The sequence below is a fragment of the Amphiura filiformis genome, chromosome 13 (assembly GCF_039555335.1).
Source record: "Amphiura filiformis chromosome 13, Afil_fr2py, whole genome shotgun sequence".
NCBI classification, from domain to species: Eukaryota; Metazoa; Echinodermata; class Ophiuroidea; order Amphilepidida; family Amphiuridae; genus Amphiura; species Amphiura filiformis.
Window position 1 is genome coordinate 44,232,043 of NC_092640.1, and position 20,923 is coordinate 44,252,965.

At 36.9% G+C, this 20,923-nt stretch overlaps 1 protein-coding gene across 1 annotated transcript; it reads left to right on the forward strand.

Moving 5' to 3' along the window:
* The first annotated feature begins 3,646 nt into the window (after positions 1–3,646).
* On the forward strand, positions 3,647–20,457 carry LOC140167697 (histamine N-methyltransferase-like). Its single transcript, XM_072190994.1, has 3 exons — positions 3,647–3,875; positions 9,406–9,723; positions 20,057–20,457. The coding sequence occupies exons 1-3, from the start codon at positions 3,647–3,649 to the stop codon at positions 20,455–20,457; spliced, it is 948 nt and encodes a 315-aa protein (XP_072047095.1).
* Positions 20,458–20,923: the final 466 nt, after the last annotated feature.

The window sequence follows — 20,923 nt, forward strand, 5'->3', positions numbered from 1 at the left end:
CAGTGTATTGCACCATAGGAAAAAACCCAGGAAGTGATGTAATGTGAAAGGTTAATGTGTATAATTAATCTTGGGAAATCCCAAGCTTGCATCATTTGTGAAGATGTGAATGAAGGAATGGTTTATTAATAGATGATGGGTTTTTGCATGAGTACTGGTATAAAAGCTGGAGGCTTGAGTTTGGACTTTACAGAATGTCATGGGAGATTGTAAAACTCCACATGTGTGTGTTGGTCTTAAACCAGTTTACATAGCCAATAATTGAGCTATTTTAATACAGCAACGAAGGAGATTAATGAGTACGCGAATGTGCTCTCCCCCGGCTCCTCATCAAGGGATTAAAGTTCTTCTGTCGACTTGCTGGAATCTGGTATTTTAAAACAACACATCTGTCAAATACAGTGGAGCAATGCAGAAAAAGTCTGTTCCCTGGAGAAAGAGTGACTGGTGAAAGAAACACCCATTTTGGAGAAAGCAGCGCAAGGAGATAAATGTTTGGAGAAAGCAGCGCAAGGAGATCAGCGTTTGGAGAAAACATCGCAAGGAGATCATTGTTTGGAGTAAGCAGCACCATTTTTTGTGTGAGGATTTTATACGCAAGGATATTTATAAGTGCAAGTGTACAAAGGACTTCGTTGATTTTCGCATGACAAGTGAATAAGGATATATAAGTGTATTTGCGTTGTGCATTCGTTCGGGTAAAAGGTGATTTTGGCCTTGAGTCAAGTACGACTCATAACAACATGTCCTACATTTGTAGCTAATTTAGATGTTTGGAAATATTCGCACTTTTGTGTTTTAGTAAGGAAGGGCACGTCATGCAAAATTCCCTGTGTAAATCGAATGCAAGTTTTAGTGACTATCACTCATTTTGTGGACCGCTCTCTTCCGATGGGCATTAAAACTAAACCACTTGACGGATATTTTTATACTTGATGTCAATCAAGAATAATGTATACTTTGATAACAGTCCTCGAAGTAAATTTTATAAATTTAATGATATATTCTTTAAGTGTATGTAGCTGGGAGGAAAAGCCGACGATCAATTGAAAATGTTGACCTTTCATATTGAAGATATTGATTTTTGGGAAAAAAATCCATATCTCCGATACGAAAGGTCAAAATTTTCAATTGATCGTCGGCTTTTCATCCCACCTACATACACTTTAGGTTTCAATCATCAGATTATTAAAGTTTACTTCGAGTACTGTTAAATATCAAAAATATCAATTTTTAATCATTTGCCATAAAATGTGTATTACATTGCGAATTTTAAAAAAAATCAAAATTATTTGATATCAGAAGGACATTTTCTTCGTATTCAGAATGCAATGTATTCGATATGTCTGATATGCTCTAATGTCCCACAATAAATAGTGTCCAAACGTTCATACCCCATCCCTTAAGGCCAAAAAAATAGTTTGCTTGCCCTTAAATGAATTTTAATAATCGGGTCGGTCGGTCGGGATTTTTTTTAATTACTAGTAAATTCTACTATTTGTATTAATGAAGGCTCAAGGGTGCCACAGTGCATGTAGGCACACTAAAGGTCTCCACGCTTTATTGAATGGCGAGGTGAGGTCATCGGCTCCGTTCTGTCTGAGTAGGCCCAACTTGAACTCTCTCAAATGTCAGGCACACTTGCTAGGCAGCTACTCAATGGTGCCACAGTACACTAGATCTGACCTGTGTGATCAAAGATGGCAACAAGTATCTGACTGTGACAGACTGACCTCCTGATTTTGTATCCAAAAGGCAACTGCAATGGAAGATCCGCCTCAATAGAGATATCAAATTGTTATTTACACAATACGTATAGGGACATATGGGATTGTCCAAGTGGCAAGTTGTGGGGCGAGTTGTAGAGTGAGTTGTAGGCACGTTGTGGGGCGAGTTGTGGAGTGAGTTGTGTTTATGATACTGTTGTACCTGCATGGGCGAGTTATGAAGCAAGTTGTAGGGCGAGTGGTTGTTGTATTGCTTGTATATAGATAGTGGAGTAATTTGGGGGCAAGTAATACTTATAGATGCGAGTCTTTATGAACTTATTTCAACTTGAACAAAAAAATCCATCTCCAAAGTTACTCTTGAACGCGATGAACATTACATAGGAGCAATACAGTAGTGTTAAAGTATTTTTCCAATAAGCTCCTCCATTCAGATGTACATACATCTGCATGTACTTGGATATACATTTTGGTTTTAAAACATAGAGACTTACTTCTAATAATAATGAGAAAATGTATATACTCGTATAATTATTTCTCCATCTTGCTTGTCACTAGAGAAGAAGGAGAAATACGGTAATTTGAACGAAAACCTTCAGATAACATTTACATCTTCAATGCTATAATTCCTCGACAGCGCAGTAGTAAGAGTGTCTGCTTTATAATGGGAGGTCCCGGGTTCAATTCCTGGTCAAGGAATCAATTTGTTAATTTCTTGGCCACTTGGCAGGAAAGAGTATTGTGCACCCCTTTTTTTTAATGTCTAAACTATGCAAGGCATTAACAGCTGCTATCGGTATGATAGCGCTGATGGGTTGGCGCCAAGGTAGTTGTTAACCTCCCGTTTCTGGTTAGAGATAATTGGACCAGTTAGAGCATTCCAAAGGTGAGCTGAGGATGGAAAGAATGACCTCTGGTGGTTGACCAGGTTGGATCTTGAGATTTTGACAGCTTGGTCGTGGGATCTGACAGAACGCCGCAGACGATCTGGTAACTTGAGTATACGAAGTACCTTCTTTGTCAATTGTGTAAGTACAAAAAAAGTGATAATGTATTTTGTCTGACTCCTTCTCTAAGTGAGCAATTTCACAGTCTCATTCATTGAAAGGTGTCACACTCTTAATATTCAATGGTGAGGTCCCGGGGTGAGGTCATCTGTTCCGTTCTGCCTGAAAATGACAGATTGTGATTGGAGGAGTGTGGTTAGTCTTCAGATTGAAATTTAGATCTTATGAAGAGTCAATATTAGACCACCAGCCATACAGTCGCGACAGAAAGTAAGTTTCGACTAGAGTATGCATGGCAATAACATAAATCTCAATTCTTAATAACATGGATTTTTACCATTAACTATCCTGAATTCCAATTTTATAGCCTTCCGACTTCCTTAAACCCATCCTGTACCTATCGCCTAACCAAATAACATTAACATTTTTCTTCTTCCTCTTTTTTTTTTATTGTCCTCTTCATCACTTTTTCTCCTTCTTTGGTTATCCCCAGACATGTCCCGTATCGCAAATCGTATTGTACAGTCCTATGTGTAATATGACTAACTGTTTATTATTAAATCTGTGGATTTATGTGTCAAATTTGTTGTCAAAATAATTGCACGAGTTTTCTCTGTGTAAAGATACCTTAATGTTTATGGTCGGTTGCTGTATACCAGAGTTATGAACGTTTAAAATGGTATCAGGACTTTTGGGACACCCTGTATGTTCAGTCGCTACAACAACAAAAAATGAAACTACAATTCAACCTATAACTTGCTCCAAAATTACTCCATTATCTACAACAGAGACAATAGCTACAAGTGAAGTGAAGTGAGGTGAAGTGAAGTGGAGTGTCTGATCATGACCCAGGGTTCTTGATCTGTATACAAGGCATGCCATTACTGCATTACTACGTTACTACACTGCAACATGGCTAAACCAAGTATCCAACGGAAACATCCACAACCATTATACTGCAACCCTGACCACTATTCGATCGCTCTCAACGCATATAATCAACAAACACAACATCCTGAAATTCTTGCGAAATGGACAGAGGAAGAATTTGACTCAAATGTAGTGAAGGTTTTATCTGAAAAGTTTGGTGATAAACTTGATGATCAGCCATTGCGTGTGCTTGGTGTGGGCAGTGGTGAAGGTATGGCCAAATTTATTTATCTATTTATAACATTCGGGATAACACCACGCGAAACCCAATATTAAGGGGGTACTACACCCCTGTGGTAAATTTGTGACTATTTTTGCATTTTTCTCAAAAAAATAATAAAACACTGGTAACAAAAGTTATGTATATTATTGGGGCAAGGAATCCAATTATTACACTGAAATTTCAGTGACTCAAGACAAGCGGTTCAATATATATGATAGGAAACGAGGTACATCCTAGTGGTACCTCATTTTTTATCATAAATAACGAACCGCTTGTCTTGGGTCACTGAAATTCCAGTGTAGTAATTGGATTCCTTGCCCCTATAATATACATAACTTTTGTTACCACTGTGTTATTAGTTTTGAGAAAATGCAAAATACACACAGATTTATCGAGGGGTGTAGTACCCCCTTAACAAACAATATATTGTATATAAAGGATGCCTAAAATACCCATACCCTAAAACACACTATCAATCATACTCGCAACAAAACATCATGGTTAATTTAAATTAAACGGCCGTGTTTAGCATTTTAACTGCAATCCAATGTCAGCAGTCCACTTGCACAGCTAGCAAGCACAACGGGTATGGTTAGGGGTGGTGCAATAATTATGTGTATCCCGGGTGGTGAATTACAGGGGGGAGATTTTTGGCAGTTTAAAATGGGGGGGCGAGCGATTTTTGGCACAGATATTTTGGGCACCGTTTCTCTATTACGCCTTAAAAAGGCGTAGGAAAACGTTAGGAACACGTTCAAATATGATGATAAGACAATTGAAGGTTTTAAATTCAGGTTCTCAAAAATCTTGCATGTGTAAGGGGGGGGGGGCAAAGATTTGTTGGCACATCAAAAGGGGCAAAGGTTTTTGGCATGTCAAAAGGAGGGCAAAGATTTTTGGCACGGCCAGGGTGGGGGGCAAGCGATTTTGGCAGACCATTTTGAGAATTCACCACCTGGGGTACACATACTTATTGCACCACCCCTTACTAAAAAGATCAGACGTGAAAAAGCTATCAATTATGCAAAAATTAATTGAAGTCTGTGTTTTATGTAATAGCTAGAGTATATGCGATGGGCATGTGGACTATGGAGAAGTCTAGGCTTTGTTGGATTGTAATGAAACTTGGTGGATGTACACCCCAGCTCTTCAAAATGAAACTACAAAAACATTTTATTCATGTAAACTTCTTGTTTTCATGCCATGTATGCATTGTTTGTATATTAGTTACAGGGTGAGTAAAAAAAAGTGCAATAGAGAAAAGAATCCATTTTTATTGAAGAACCGAGTTGAACCTTTTAGGTTTTAAAACATTTTATAAATAACATATCCATTGGTGATCTTGTGTGAAAAAATCAAGGAATTAGCATTTACCGTTTTGTTTTTATGACACAATTTATAGCGATACCCCGTTTTAATGTTTGTCCAAGAGACACCTAACATTTGAATGTCAGACCACTCTGTGTAAGGTAGATTTGGAACAACTGCCAGTTTCTTAACCTCATTGGCATTGAAATAAAATGGAGCACCCAAAGTGTTATTGCCATTGGTCTTGTTTAAGGAGAAGAAACATTATTTGTTGTTATTTTCATTTTCACTTTATTCTCTATCAAAACCATATAAATTTGTATGCGGGTTTTTCAAATGTCGAAATGAAATGCGCGCAAATTGGAGTGGAGTGAATTACAAAACATCCAGTAAGTTGGACGTATTGGGATTTAAAAAAAACTGTAGTTGGAGTCGAGTGAGGTACGAAGAACTTAAAGTAATGTTAGAAAGTTTGTTTGAACAGAAAAAAAGAAATAGAAATAACACAAAAATCAACCTCATTTAAGTTAAAATCAGTTTCAGAGCTGGTGCATTTATCGTGCATTGTGTGCTCCCATTCAACATACATGGTACCTCGGGGACAAATAATGAAATTGGGTATCGCAGCAAAAGGACTCTTAAAAATCAAACGGTAGAAGCGAGTCACTTCATTTTTTCACAGAAGGTGACTATAGGCACATATTCTCCGATAAAGTGTTTAAAATGCCAAATATTTGTCGCCCATAGTTTCAAGTCGTATTCAGACTTGTTTCATACATACATACTAGGGTGATTCACAAAAAATGAAATTGGTATTTTTCAACGGGACACCCCCTCATTTTGTTCATTTTGATAATAAAATCATACCTGCAAAATATGAAAAAATTCAAAAAGTTTAGGGGTGCTACCGGTCAATGAACTTTTGTACACAAAGTCAATGGGATTTATGAGCCATTTTCTTTACAACACAAAAAAGCCATGTTAATTTTCCCTGATGGTGCCAAAAATATTTGATCATAGTGTGAGTAATGTCCTTAAAATAAATGCTAAAGAAAATTGTAAAATGTTAACCCGCTTTCCAGAAAATTGCATTTTTGTGAAAACTGTTACATTTGGGGCAAGGCAGTTGCTGGAACAGCCAAAATATTATGGTACTTGGCTAATATAAAGTTGTGTTTATGTTGTGACCCCAATTTATATACATTTCTTTTCAACCATGGTGAATCTAATCCTTCCTGTGGTCATTCAATTCAAACAATACAAATCTTCATCAGGTATGGCCATAATGACCACCCCTGATACAGATGTATGGATTTTGATAGTTACTATTACAAGATTTCAAAAGCTGGTATCACCATTGGGGTAAACTAATATGTGAAGAATTTTAATCTTTTTTTTTATCAACAGTTCAGTTCAATAAGGTATAAATTTGGGGTGCCTGGTGGGATTCCAGGGGATATCCCAGGGTATTCTTTTCTTGAGCTACACTCCCTCTGTCACTTTTGAAACATTTTTATTATTACAGTCAACTATGAACTTTAATTTGGTAAAACCCATGTTTTCACAAAGTTAGGTATATCATTGAACATTTACTTCAGTTTTGCAAGCCTGGTAGACTTTTTAGGCCCTGAAATAAGCGTTTGAAATTTTTGACGAAAAATCCCATTGACTTTGTGTACAAAAGTTCATTGACCGGTAGCACACCCTAAACTTTTTTGAATTTTTTTCATATTTTGCAGGTATAATTTTATTACCAAAATGAACAAAATGAGGGGGTGTCCCGTTGAAAAATACCAATTTCATTTTTTGTGAATCACCCTAATACATACATAAACAACATTTAATAGGGCGCCTTTCCAACTTGATCAAAGCGCCGTAAAAACAAAGCAATAACAAAAACAGAGTCAATATGATGGATAAAAATGAGACTTCAACACCTTCTTGAAACTAGGCAGTGTGCATGCCTCCCTGATGGTTCTTGGGAGGCTGTTCCAGAGTGTGGGTGCCGAAACATAAAATGATTTATCTCCAATGCGATTTTTCCCGACATGAGCGGTGAGAAGAGTAGTATCGGAAGAAGAACGTGTCATGGGTCCTGTAGCAGGTTTGAGTTTATGAGTGAGAAAGTTTGTGAGATAAACTGGTGCATTACCCTGAAGACATTTAAAAACATACATGCATATCTTGAATTTGTTTCGCCAGAAAGAAATAACTTCTATTAATATAACTTATACTTAGGAGTTGATTTCTAAAATGTGTGGGGCTAGAGGTTGTAACATGCCTAGAAAGTATAAAACAATAAAGCTGATTATGCATATCCATTGTTTTCCTCCATGTCGCCAGCCAAGGTGCGTTTCGTATAATATGTCCCTGCTCGCTAAACATGCGCGCATGTAATGGATTATAGGTACTTTTCATTAGCTGGTACCATGCCCTAATTATAAAGTATAAAACATCACAACACAGGTTATTACATTTTTCCAACGGGTCTTTGAGACTATGTCGCCAATATTGTTCACAGATACGTTACCATATTTCTGATGGATAACAATCTGTGAAAATAATTGGCTAGATGAATGTTCTCATAATTATGTGATGGATCAAGCAGGCTCCGTAGTTATATTATATGTGTGGAAAATAACACAATGGTTTCAAAGTAAACAAAATCCGGTCTATTAATGGCAAAAAGTCATGTCGTTACGTTCATGTCGTCACAGATACGTTACCTAAATTCTTCTCCCCTCGGAAAAAACGCTGTGATAAATGAAGCCAAATACCATACCAGACTTTAGTACATTGTGTGATGACTGATCAAGTATGGGTATTAAATCGGTAAGTTTTTACACTTGCACGATTAAGACAAAGGTAGGAAAGGGTTTCACAGATACGTTACCACAGATACGTTACCCCCAATACGTACAAGTAATATTGCTAAAAAAATGAAGGATTGTTGAAAAATCACCCATACATTGTTTTGTGTTCTGAAACTATTAAAGTTTACGATTCTGAATGATTTTCATGAATTCTTCGTGGTTCGCATTTTGTCATTCCTGAGCTTGAACACTTAATCGGAGAATGGGCCTATTGAGTGTGGCATTTATAGAAACCTTCAATAATGGGAAAGTTCAACTTGGTTCTTACATAAATATCGATTTCTTGCTCTATTGCACCTTTTTTTTTACTCACCCTGTATTTGGCTATTCCGCTTGCATTTTGTATGTTTTTGTATAGTTTTCTGTTTCTGTATATACTTTTTTAAGAACTCTTAAACAGGTTATATTTTGGGCTTTTGGTTTTGGTAAAAACGTTTTAATAACATTAAATGTTCGGTTATATAAAGGTCCTGAAAACGTTTTAAAATGTTCTGTATGAAAACACGCTACAAAAATATTTTTAAATGTTTTCCAAATGTGATTGAAAAATATTTTCCGCAAACTTTTTTTGCCAAATATTTTGTCAACACTTAAATAACGATATGTTAGAATGTTTGCAGTAAGTTATCAAAAACTGTTTTTGAATGTTATGAAAACGTTTTATACCCTTTATTTACCCTTTGCATAACCCGACATTTAAACGTTTTCTGGCAACCCTTTCTAACCTTTTGCGAATGATGTCGAAAACATTTTGTGTTTGCTGGGATGTTATGCAAATATAATGTAGATTATAGAATCGTTATCAAAGTTGGTGGATGTGATCACCATTGAGCTCTGACAATTTTCAAGGTCATGATAAAGTATGAGGTTACCTGATAATCGAAGTAGTTTCCCTACTAGAATTGGATATAAACATCTAAAAAATAACTAACCCCCCTTAAATAATGACCATTATACAAAAACGGGCGATTGTATTACAAATCTGTAAAATGCGTTGGAAGCAGAATTCATTTCCGCACATTTTAACACCTCATTTGTAGCAATTGACTAAATATTGACGTCACAGCATACATTTAAATCAATGTAACCCAAGATTTGAAAGTTGCAGTAAATTGTATTGATTTTTTATTCAGTATAATGGAAGGAATATCTGAGTGTTTTTGTATTGTATGTAAGTGCAACTTTCAAATCTGGACCTCACTACATTAAATTGACCGGTGTTTTATTGTTTTCTGGGCTATCGTATCAAATGAGGTGTCAAAATGCGCAGAAATAAATTCTTTTTTCAAGATGTTTATATCTTAGAACTTAAAAAGGTAATATAATTTTCCCAATAGGTAATCAAGAAACTTTACAATTGATGAAATTGAAAACGAAATTCTCTCGAATATATGCAACTGTCATTGAACCAAGCACAGAGCGGATCTCCAAATATCAAGAAATGGTACAGAAATGCAGCGACATTGCCGGGATTGAATACAAGTGGCACAACCAAACCTTCCAAGAGTTTGTGCGATCTATAGAACCAGAGCAGAAGTACCATTTCATCACTATTGTCCGTGCAATGTATTATGTGGGAAAAGTAGAGGAAACAGTCAAAAAGTTATATGAGTTATTGGAGCCTGGCGGGATGATCTTCATGGTAATACAAGCAGGTAGGTAAGCCACCCTTGGTACCTACGTTTGTTTTGGGTAGAGACATGTCTACAATACTTTGAAAGTGGAACATTTATAAAAAAAATTACCGAAAATTGAAATTGGACCTATATTTTTATACCCGGTATCAAGGCCAATTTTTTTCTCAAACTGTTATATGTTGTGCAATTTTGGCTCTAGAGTCACAACATTTGGTCAACTTAGCGATACATTTGACCTCCCCCAAATAGGCATCCTTATTATACCAAAAGGATGAAAGTGAGGCCCATTTCTTGGACCTATCAATTTCAATGGCATATCCCCATATAGTCATTTGTAGACATAATGATACCTACATCCTGACTCTGGAAGATAATTAAAAAATAACTCATATTGCATTAATGCTTTTCAGCAACTTACAAGAAACAAATTTGGCTTTTTTAGCCTACAGGTCCAGATTGGGATTGCTACATTCTATATCACACCCATGACGCATTTAATGAAGCTTATATAACTCGCCAGCAAGAAACTCTAGCAATAGTATGCAGTAATTTATAGTTTTCTGTCACGCGACTACCGCCATTTCCAACGCACAACGCCCATTTAGCTCGCAATGCTAGGTAGCGCATAATTACCATCTCTACCGCCTACGCGATCAACACGGTTTTAATACTCCGTGAGTATGCAGACTCGCTGATTGCCGGTGCTGGTTAAGAGCTGATCAATGCGGCTACATATTGTACAGTAAATATATGAAAACTTAACAATTCATAATTATATTACCTGTCTATTAATTAACCATTTAAATGTTGCACAGCGTCATCATCCCTATATCTTCGTGTCAAAAATTGCCGTGATAGTACAGCGAATCCTCTCGTTTTTCAACAGCTACGCATGGCGATTTTTTTCGAGATAGGCCGAGCGACTCAGGCTAAGCATACCATTTACACCAAATGACTATCATATGAGATACCACAGAGTTTCTATTCTACACATTATTACGATTTGCGCATACTCTAGTACCCCATATGATGTTGCTATTACAAGAAAATTCGATTCGACATGTAAAATCCAGGTTTTGTTTCCAATACACTAACTTGAAATGCAATACACTAATTAGCGGCGATTGCTGTTTGCTAGTGGATATATTTTACTGCATTTTATCCGTAACGATTTTTAAATCAAAGTCAAAATTGTGATATATTTAATTTTGAGAATTACAATTGAATACCTGAGTGGAAGGGCCCAACTCCATCAAAACTGTTTTTGAGATATTGTGATGTGCCCTGAGTAATTTAATTTGATGATTTATCTTTGTTTACAAAGTTACATGAGTGATGACATTTTAGGGAATTCCCCTCTCAAATTGAGCAAAACAAGTTGAATCATATCTAATTTGGAATATTTGGAAACCCCCCTTCAGATTGTAAAGAGATGACATCATATATGGGATTCCCCTCAGGAAGTGATGTAATGGGATTTCCCCTTAGGAAGTGATGTCATGTGAAAGGTTAATGTTATAATTAAGACTTTGGAATTTCCCAGATTGAGCATAATGTGAAGGTAGTAAATGGCCCATAATAGAATGGGGTTTTTCCCATGCTTGATATATAAGAAATGTAAACACAATTATTGTCACAGTTGATAGTGTTGATCTGGGCTATGCTTACAGTCCAATACCTTGAAAGAAAGGAAATTACAAACCAGAAATATTTTATGTAGTCAAAGTACTACTATTTACCAGTGTTGTCGGAGAAGATCTAGAATACGTCAAAGAACGTTATTTTTCCAAGAAAGGAAATATATTCTTCTGTCGACTTGCTGAAGTCTGGTATTTTGATTCAACGCAACTGTCAAAATAAGTGGGGACAACTGCATCGCAGTCCTGCTTCCTGAAGATATTGTGTGAAAGGTGGAAATAGCACCAAGTTTGGAGAAAGCAGCGCAAGGAGTTAAATGTGGAGAACTGCGCAAGGAGTTTAGCATAGGAGAACGGCGCAAGGAGTTTAGCATAGGAGGACGGCGCAAGGAGATTAGTATAGGAGAATTGCGCAAGGAGTTGTAAACGTGTTTGGAGAACACCATTTTCGTGTAAGGATTTTATACGCAAGGAGTTATCAATGCAAGTGTACAAAGGACTTCGCTGATTGTTGCAGGACAAGTGAATAGGGATATATTACATCAGTCGTCCAGAACATTACAAGAACTTTATGATCACCAAGAAGAAGAATGCTGGCTAAGTACAAAATAGATAAAGAGTGATTATATTTGATTAATGTATATGTGCATTTGTAGTCATTATATTGTACCAAACGAAACTTGCTTTCAATTAAAGACTTAGATTTTGTTAGCTTAACCAAACAGTGTATTTGTGTTGTGCATTCGTGTGAGTTCGGGTAAAAGGTGATTTTGGCCTTGAGTCAAGTGCGACTCGTAACAAAATTGGGGGCTCGTCCGGGAAATACACTGTAAAAAAGTTGACATTAATATACTGAGTCTTGAAAGTGAAAGTACAGTATGGCAGAGTTCAAAGCAGAAGAGTTTCTTGAAACTATAAATTGGGAGAAGTTTGATGAGTTGAAGAAGCCTGATTTATTGGCATTTGCCAAACATTATGACTTGAAAGTAAAGCAAGCTACAAGAAAGCAAATAATCAAAAATGCCTTGATTGATGTTTTGGTCGGGGAGGACATTTTTGCCCTCCTATTTGGAAGAGAAACTTGCAGTAGAAACTGAAATTGGTGGGGACTCGGCATTTAAATTGAAAGAGTTGGAAATTCAATTAGAAATGAAGAAAATGGAAATGGACCAAAAGAAAATAGAAATGGACCAAAAAGAAAAACTGGAAATGATCAAGTTAGAGAATGAAAAACAAGAAAAGATAGCTCTTGAACAACAAAAACTAGACATGGAAAACAAGAAATTAGAAATGGAAGACAAAGCACGCCACGAAAAGATGGTGCTTGAACAACAAAGATTGGCTATGGAAGAAAAGGAAAAACTAGCTAAAATTGATATGGAAGCACATTTGAAAGAAAAAGAAATTGAGTTTGAACAAGAGAAGTTAGCAAAACTAGGTGACAAATACTCATCAAGTTTCTCCTCAAAGTCAAAGTCAGGGTTTGATGTTACAAAGTATGTAAAGCTTGTGCCTAAATTCAAAGAGAAAGAAGTTGACGAGTACTTTCAACATTTTAATATACTGAGTCTTGAAAGTGAAAGTACAGTATGGCAGAGTTCAAAGCAGAAGAGTTTCTTGAAACTATAAATTGGGAGAAGTTTGATGAGTTGAAGAAGCCTGATTTATTGGCATTTGCCAAACATTATGACTTGAAAGTAAAGCAAGCTACAAGAAAGCAAATAATCAAAAATGCCTTGATTGATGTTTTGGTCGGGGAGGACATTTTTAATAAATCCTATTTGGAAGAGAAACTTGCAGTAGAAACTGAAATTGGTGGGGACTCGGCATTTAAATTGAAAGAGTTGGAAATTCAATTAGAAATGAAGAAAATGGAAATGGACCAAAAGAAAATAGAAATGGACCAAAAAGAAAAACTGGAAATGATCAAGTTAGAGAATGAAAAACAAGAAAAGATAGCTCTTGAACAACAAAAACTAGACATGGAAAACAAGAAATTAGAAATGGAAGACAAAGCACGCCACGAAAAGATGGTGCTTGAACAACAAAGATTGGCTATGGAAGAAAAGGAAAAACTAGCTAAAATTGATATGGAAGCACATTTGAAAGAAAAAGAAATTGAGTTTGAACAAGAGAAGTTAGCAAAACTAGGTGACAAATACTCATCAAGTTTCTCCTCAAAGTCAAAGTCAGGGTTTGATGTTACAAAGTATGTAAAGCTTGTGCCTAAATTCAAAGAGAAAGAAGTTGACGAGTACTTTCAACATTTTGAAAAGGTAGCTACAAATTTGAAATGGCCTAAAGAGCATTGGACCCTACTGTTACAAAGTAGTTTTGTGGGGAAGGCCAGGGAAACTTACTCAGCTCTACCAATAGAGAAGTGTAATAATTATGAAGAAGTCAAACAAGCAGTCCTGAAGGCCTATGAGCTGGTGCCTGAAGCAAAAAAAAAAAAATTCAGAGATTCACGAAAGCAAGCAGATCAAACCCATGTAGAATTTGCTAGAGTAAAAGAACAAATGTTTGACAGGTGGCTTGGTTCAAAAGAAGTCAAAGATGATTTCGGCCAACTTAAGCAATTGGTTCTTATAGAAGAGTTCAAGAAATGTGTCCACGTTGACATTAAAACCCATTTGGATGAAAGCGCTAGCAAAATTAAGACCCTAAACGAGGCGGCGACAATGGCGGACGACTATGGCTTAACTCACAAATTGAATGCGAGTAGATTTAGTCATAACAGAAGTTATTCAAACAGGTTCAGCCATAACCAACCTAGAGCAAATCAGGGTGGTACACAAGAAGGGAGATCTCAGTCTAATCACAGATCCTGGTCTAATTCACAGCATAGTGCTGGTGGTAGAGGGACCCCATGGAGTTCAGATACCAGACCAACAGGTGGGACTGAATTTAAATCCCAATTATTTTGCAATTTCTGTAAGAAACCAGGACATACAGTGACCACGTGTCGGAGCTTAAAAGCCAAACAAGATGCACAAAAACAGCAGCAAACTGCTAGTAATACTGTAGGATGTGCAGTGTCACTTGAGTCAAAGAAACAAGTCAGTCAAATCAAAAACAAGAATTCCCACAAAAGGGAGGTGAGACAGACAAGGTGTGTGAAGAATTTGAACCATTTGTGTTAGAGGGAGTAGTATCACTTGGTGATAATGGTAGTCCAAAGCCCATTAAGATTGTGCGAGATACGTGTTGTGCACGGTCTATGATTCTGGAAGGGACTTTGCCCTTTAATGAGGATGGTTCAGCTGGTAATGCTTTGATCCAGGGTATTGGGATGGAAATAATTAGTGTACCTCTCCACAAAATTAACTTGACATCTGACTTGGTTTCTGGTCCTGTAACCATAGGAGTTAGACACGAATTGCCAGTCAAAGGAGTGTCCATGTTGCTAGGAAATGATTTGGCAGGGGGAAGGTTTTTCCTGACCCAATAGTTACAGATAAGCCCTGTTTGCAGGATGATAGTAGTGAGGAAAAGGAGATATTTCCTGCATGTGCAGTTACACGGGCAATGAGTAAGAGGGCCTCTGTAGAAACAATTGAGGACAACCAAATTGATGACATAGGCTACAGTTTGGAAGACACATTTGTGTCAAAGTTGAATGAGAAAGAAGATAAACTTCCTTCTCCAGGGATAAAAAGACCCTCAAAATGACACAGCCTCTGAGCATGAACAAATTGGGGAAACATTGAGACACCCATTAAGTCATGACAAGCTAATTCTGGAGCAACAAAATGACCCAGAACTCAAAGAGATCAATCAAAGGGCATTGACCCTAGAAGAAGCAGAACAAAATTCTGTCTGTTTTTACAAACAAGATGATGTGCTAATGAGAAAATGGCGGCCCCTTGATGCACCTGCCGATGAAGAGTGGAAGGTAGTGCACCAAATTGTGGTACCAAAAGTCTACCACACTGAAGTTATTAACATAGCACATGATAGTCCCATGGCAGGGCATTTGGGTGTTAAGAAAACTCATGAAAGAATTCTGAGACATTTCTGGTGGCCCACTCTCAGAAAAGATGTTTCTGAATATTGCAAAACATGTCACATATGCCAAGTAGTAGGGAAGCCAAATCAGAAAATACCTCCTGCTCCATTAAAGCCAATTCCAGCCTTTGATGAACCATTTAGTAGGGTTATTATTGATTGTGTAGGCCCCTTACCAAAGACTAAGTCAGGTAATCAGTACCTTCTGACAATTATGTGCGCGTCAACACGCTTTCCTGAAGCCATACCATTGAGAAATATTAAAGCAGTGACCATAGTGAAAGCTTTAACCAAGTTCTTCACATTTGTGGGGCTCCCCAAGTCCATACAGTCAGACCAGGGATCAAACTTTACTTCTGGAGTATTTCAGCAGGTCATGTATCAATTAGGTATAGAACAGTATACCTCAAGTGCATACCATCCAGAATCACAAGGTGCACTAGAAAGGTTCCACCAAACATTGAAAAACATGATCAGGACATATTGTTTGGAATTTCAGAGGGACTGGGATGAGGGAGTACACTTGTTGTTTGCTGCTAGGGAAGCTGTTCAGGAAACTTTGGGATTTAGTCCTTTTGAGTTAGTGTTTGGACACACAGTGCAAGGGCCCTTAAAGTTGTTGAAAGAAAAGTGGCTCAATGAGAAATCAGACATCAATTTATTGGATTATGTCTCCAATTTTAAGCATAGGCTTAATAGAGCAACTGATATTGCCAAAGAAAACTTGAAACAGGGTCAGGCCAAAATGAAACAATGGTATGATCAACATGCCAGAGAAAGAGTGTTCAAACCAGGTGACAAAGTTCTAGTATTGTTTCCAATTCCAGGACACCCATTGCAAGCCAGATATCATGGTCCATGTGAGGTAGAGTCAAAAGTGGGTGAAGTAGATTATATTATCAAGACTCCTGGTAGACGCAAGAGCAGGCAGTTATGCCACATAAATATGCTCAAAGAGTATGTTGAAAGAAGTGACAGTGGCATTCCAAAACCTGTGTGTACAGTAAAACATGCTAATGTAGACAAACATGCCGATGTAGACAAAATCGCCAATGTAGACAAGAGTAAAGATGACAATTCTGATGTCACATTTGACCAGGATAAAGAGCTGGAGCACAGAGAGTATAATGTAAAATTGAACAATTCTGATGTGCTCACTAATTTGGACTCAAAGATAGGTCATCTTTCTCAAGATCAACAAAGTCAAATTGCAAATTTGATTCACAAATTTGACAATATATTTCCTGATACGCCAAGTAGAACAAATGCTGCATTTCATGATGTAGATGTTGGTGATACAAAACCAATCAAGCAGCATCCCTACAGAGTCAATCCATTGAAAATGGAACATCTCAAAAATGAGATCAATTACATGCTAGACAATGATATCATAGAACCAAGTAGTAGTGAATGGAGTTCACCATGCATTCTTGTTCCCAAGCCTGATGGTTCATACCGATTGGTCGCAGACATGAGAGCTGCAAATGTTCATTCAAAGACAGACTCATACCCAATTCCAAGGATTGATGATTGCATTGACAAAATTGGGAATGCAAAATTTGTTAGCAAATTTGATCTTTTGAAAGGGTACTGGCAGGTTCCACTCACAGACCGTGCCAAAGAGATTTCTGCCTTTTGTACACCATTTGGCCTTTACCAATACAAAGTTATGCCATTTGGGTTGAAAAACGCACCTGCAACATTTCAGAGAATGGTAAATCAAATTGTGGCAGACATAGAGGGATGTGAAGCGTATGTAGATGATTTGATTGTTTACAGTCAAACTTGGGAACAACACATGGAACAACTCCATCAATTGTTTAAGAAGCTGTCTGAAGTACAGTTAACAGTCAATTTGGTAAAAAGTGAGTTTTGCCATGCCACAGTCACATACTTGGGATATGTTGTAGGTCAAGGTCAGGTGAAACCTATCAAAGCCAAAGTTGAAGCAATTGAGCAATACCCCACACCTGTAAACAAGAAGGCACTCATGAGATTTCTAGGGATGGTTGGCTATTATAGAAAGTTCTGTCCAAACTTTTCAGAGATAGCAAGTCCTTTGACTGATTTGTTGAAGAAAGATGCAAAATTCATTTGGTCAGAACAGTGTGAAAATGCTTTTCACAAAGTCAAATCAATACTCATGAGTTCACCAGTACTTACTGCACCTGATTTTCAGAAGCAGTTTAAGTTGACTGTTGATGCCAGTGACATAGGCTGTGGAGGTGTTGTGATGCAAGAGGATGAAGATCAAATAGATCACCCCATTTGTTACTTTTCAAGGAAATTCAACAAGCACCAGAAAAATTACTCCACAATTGAGAAGGAGTGTCTAGCATTGCTATTAGCACTGCTACATTTTGATGTGTATTTGGGTACCACAGTATACCCTGTGCTTGTTTTCACAGATCACAATCCCCTCACCTTCATCAACAGGATGAAGAACAAAAACCAAAGACTGGTGAGGTGGAGTTTGACCTTGCAAGAGTACAATCTGGACATCAAACATATTAAGGGAAAAGACAATGTAATGGCTGATGCCTTGTCCAGAATTGCATAAAAACTGACAAACAAAAATTCCTTTAAGAAGGAACTTGTGTGACAAGTAGTCACTGTGTGTGTTGAGTTAAGCACTCGAAGTTAATATTATGTTGAAGTTGATGTAACAGAAGAAAACATTTAAGAAAGTTTTCATTACATTCAAACTTTCTTCTTTTAAGGGGAGGTGTGATGTGCCCTGAGTAATTTAATTTGATGATTTATCTTTGTTTACAAAGTTACATGAGTGATGACATTTTAGGGAATTCCCTCTCAAATTGAGCAAAACAAGTTGAATCATATCTAATTTGGAATATTTGGAAACCCCTTCAGATTGTAAAGAGATGACATCATATATGGGATTCCCCTCAGGAAGTGATGTAATGGGATTTCCCTTAGGAAGTGATGTCATGTGAAAGGTTAATGTTATAATTAAGACTTTGGAATTTCCCAGATTGAGCATAATGTGAAGGTAGTAAATGGCCCATAATAGAATGGGGTTTTTCCCATGCTTGATATATAAGAAATGTAAACACAATTATTGTCACAGTTGATAGTGTTGATCTGGGCTATGCTTACAGTCCAATACCTTGAAAGAAAGGAAATTACAAACCAGAAATATTTTATGTAGTCAAAGTACTACTATTTACCAGTGTTGTCGGAGAAGATCTAGAATACGTCAAAGAACGTTATTCTTCCAAGAAAGGAAATATATTCTTCTGTCGACTTGCTGAAGTCTGGTATTTTGATTCAACGCAACTGTCAAAATAAGTGGGGACAACTGCATCGCAGTCCTGCTTCCTGAAGATATTGTGTGAAAGGTGGAAATAGCACCAAGTTTGGAGAAAGCAGCGCAAGGAGTTAAATGTGGAGAACTGCGCAAGGAGTTTAGCATAGGAGAACGGCGCAAGGAGTTTAGCATAGGAGGACGGCGCAAGGAGTTTAGTATAGGAGAATTGCGCAAGGAGTTGTAAACGTGTTTGGAGAACACCATTTTCGTGTAAGGATTTTATACGCAAGGAGTTATCAATGCAAGAATAGGGATATATTACATCAGTCGTCCAGAACATTACAAGAACTTTATGATCACCAAGAAGAAGAATGCTGGCTAAGTACAAAATAGATAAAGAGTGATTATATTTGATTAATGTATATGTGCATTTGTAGTCATTATATTGTACCAAACGAAACTTGCTTTCAATTAAAGACTTAGATTTTGTTAGCTTAACCAAACAGTGTATTTGTGTTGTGCATTCGTGTGAGTTCGGGTAAAAGGTGATTTTGGCCTTGAGTCAAGTGCGACTCGTAACAATATTAAGAAAAAACTTAATATTTTGACAAGTTTTATAGACAGGATGTTTTCATCTTCAGGGAACCTTTAATATATGAACATACAATATTACATACATTCAAAATTAGTTATGTTTCCATGGCAACGGTACAGGTCTTAATACGAGCCCTTCTTCCACTAATATACTGCAAGTGCCAGTTCCGTAAGCAGATGTGTTATAAATAACAACAGAAATTTGGTAGTTATCCATAAATTGCACAAGTAGAGAAGCATGTAATATGTTAGTAAGAAAGTTTATTGTAGTGAAAAGCAGATTTCATGGATGAACAGAATTCCTCTTTACCCCGGTCTTTACCCCAATGTTTGTGGAAGAAGGGCCCAACTCCATGGAGTTGGGCCTTTCTTCCATGAAAACCATGATTAAGTGTACGTGGAAGACTATTTAAAGAGTGAATTTTGGCTCATCTTTCACACACAAGGAAGAACAGTCTGCTGGCAGTAAAATGCTGGGTGTAACTCATTAAAAAAACGTTTAGCCCATTCAGCTAAGATCCAGGTGCTTGTATAGAATATTAAATCACAGGTCTATATAACACAATGTATATGTAAACTTTCTTTATATGTGTCAATAATAGAATATTGATTTCAATAGAATTGAATACATTTTGAGTTTGTACTTTACCACTGAGCGATCTAGCGATCGATTTCTAGCCAATCAGATAGGACTCCTTTTCTTGCGTTCGGTGAAATACCAATCGCCCGTCGCTCTCCAACGGAGTATGGAGCTGTATGGAAAAATATTTATAATACAGGGTGTTGACACTGTGTGTTGTTATTTATGTCTACTGAATGATAAAATTTCATGTTTCTGTCGTAGACTCTGGTATGTCATTGCTTGCGAAGACATTCCCACGGCTAGCTGTGGAAGATACTCCAACAAGTACTACTGAATCATATGAGGTGAAGACGAACTATCTGATCACCTCCACAGATGTGAAACCTGTTCTCAGCAAGTACCAGATCGACTACACTCAATCTTCTTACGAAATATCATCAGATCTGACCACCTGTTTCACCCAAGATGAAATGACACCTGCCACCAACCTTCTACTTGATTTCATCACTATGACAGTCAAGTTTCAGGAATCAGTACCAGACAAAATCTTCAATCAAGTCATGGATTTTATCAAACGTAATTCACGTGTCAAGAAAGGTGATCAAGGTGATGATAAATATTACTTTGATACTGAATGTGATATTCTAGTGATATCAAAGTAAGTAATATTAAGTATGTGCCGAGATCTGACCCAATCAAATCGAAGTTGGCAATAATGAGATATAGGCACAGATCTACTAAAGATAGCAAACGTAGTATAGAATTAATGTAATGTTCTGAAGATATATTTAACTTTGTACCATGCGCATTCTACTGAAAATAGCAAACTTCACTTATGATATCGACTTAAGATAGCAATATAGAGTGTAATATTCTGAGAATATATTAAACTTAGTACCATGTGATATGTAACTTTAATAGTATCTGTGCTATCGTTTGAAGGGAGTAAACTTCCCAGCAAACACACAAATGTTTTTACAACGTTTTACACATGTTATATTTTGGGTTTTAATAACATTAAATGTCGGGTTATAATAGGTCATAGAAACGTTTTAAACGTTTTGTATGAAAACACACTACAACAATATTTTTAAAATGTTTTTAAAATGTTATTTTATGCAAACATTT

Coding starts and splice junctions, on each gene's coding strand:
- LOC140167697 (XM_072190994.1), top strand. CDS start 3,647: ATGGCTAAACCAAGTATCCAACGGAAACATCCACAACCATTATACTGC. Junction 3,876..9,405: donor TGGTGTGGGCAGTGGTGAAG/GTATGGCCAAAT, acceptor TTTTCCCAATAG/GTAATCAAGAAACTTTACAA. Junction 9,724..20,056: donor CTTCATGGTAATACAAGCAG/GTAGGTAAGCCA, acceptor TTTCTGTCGTAG/ACTCTGGTATGTCATTGCTT.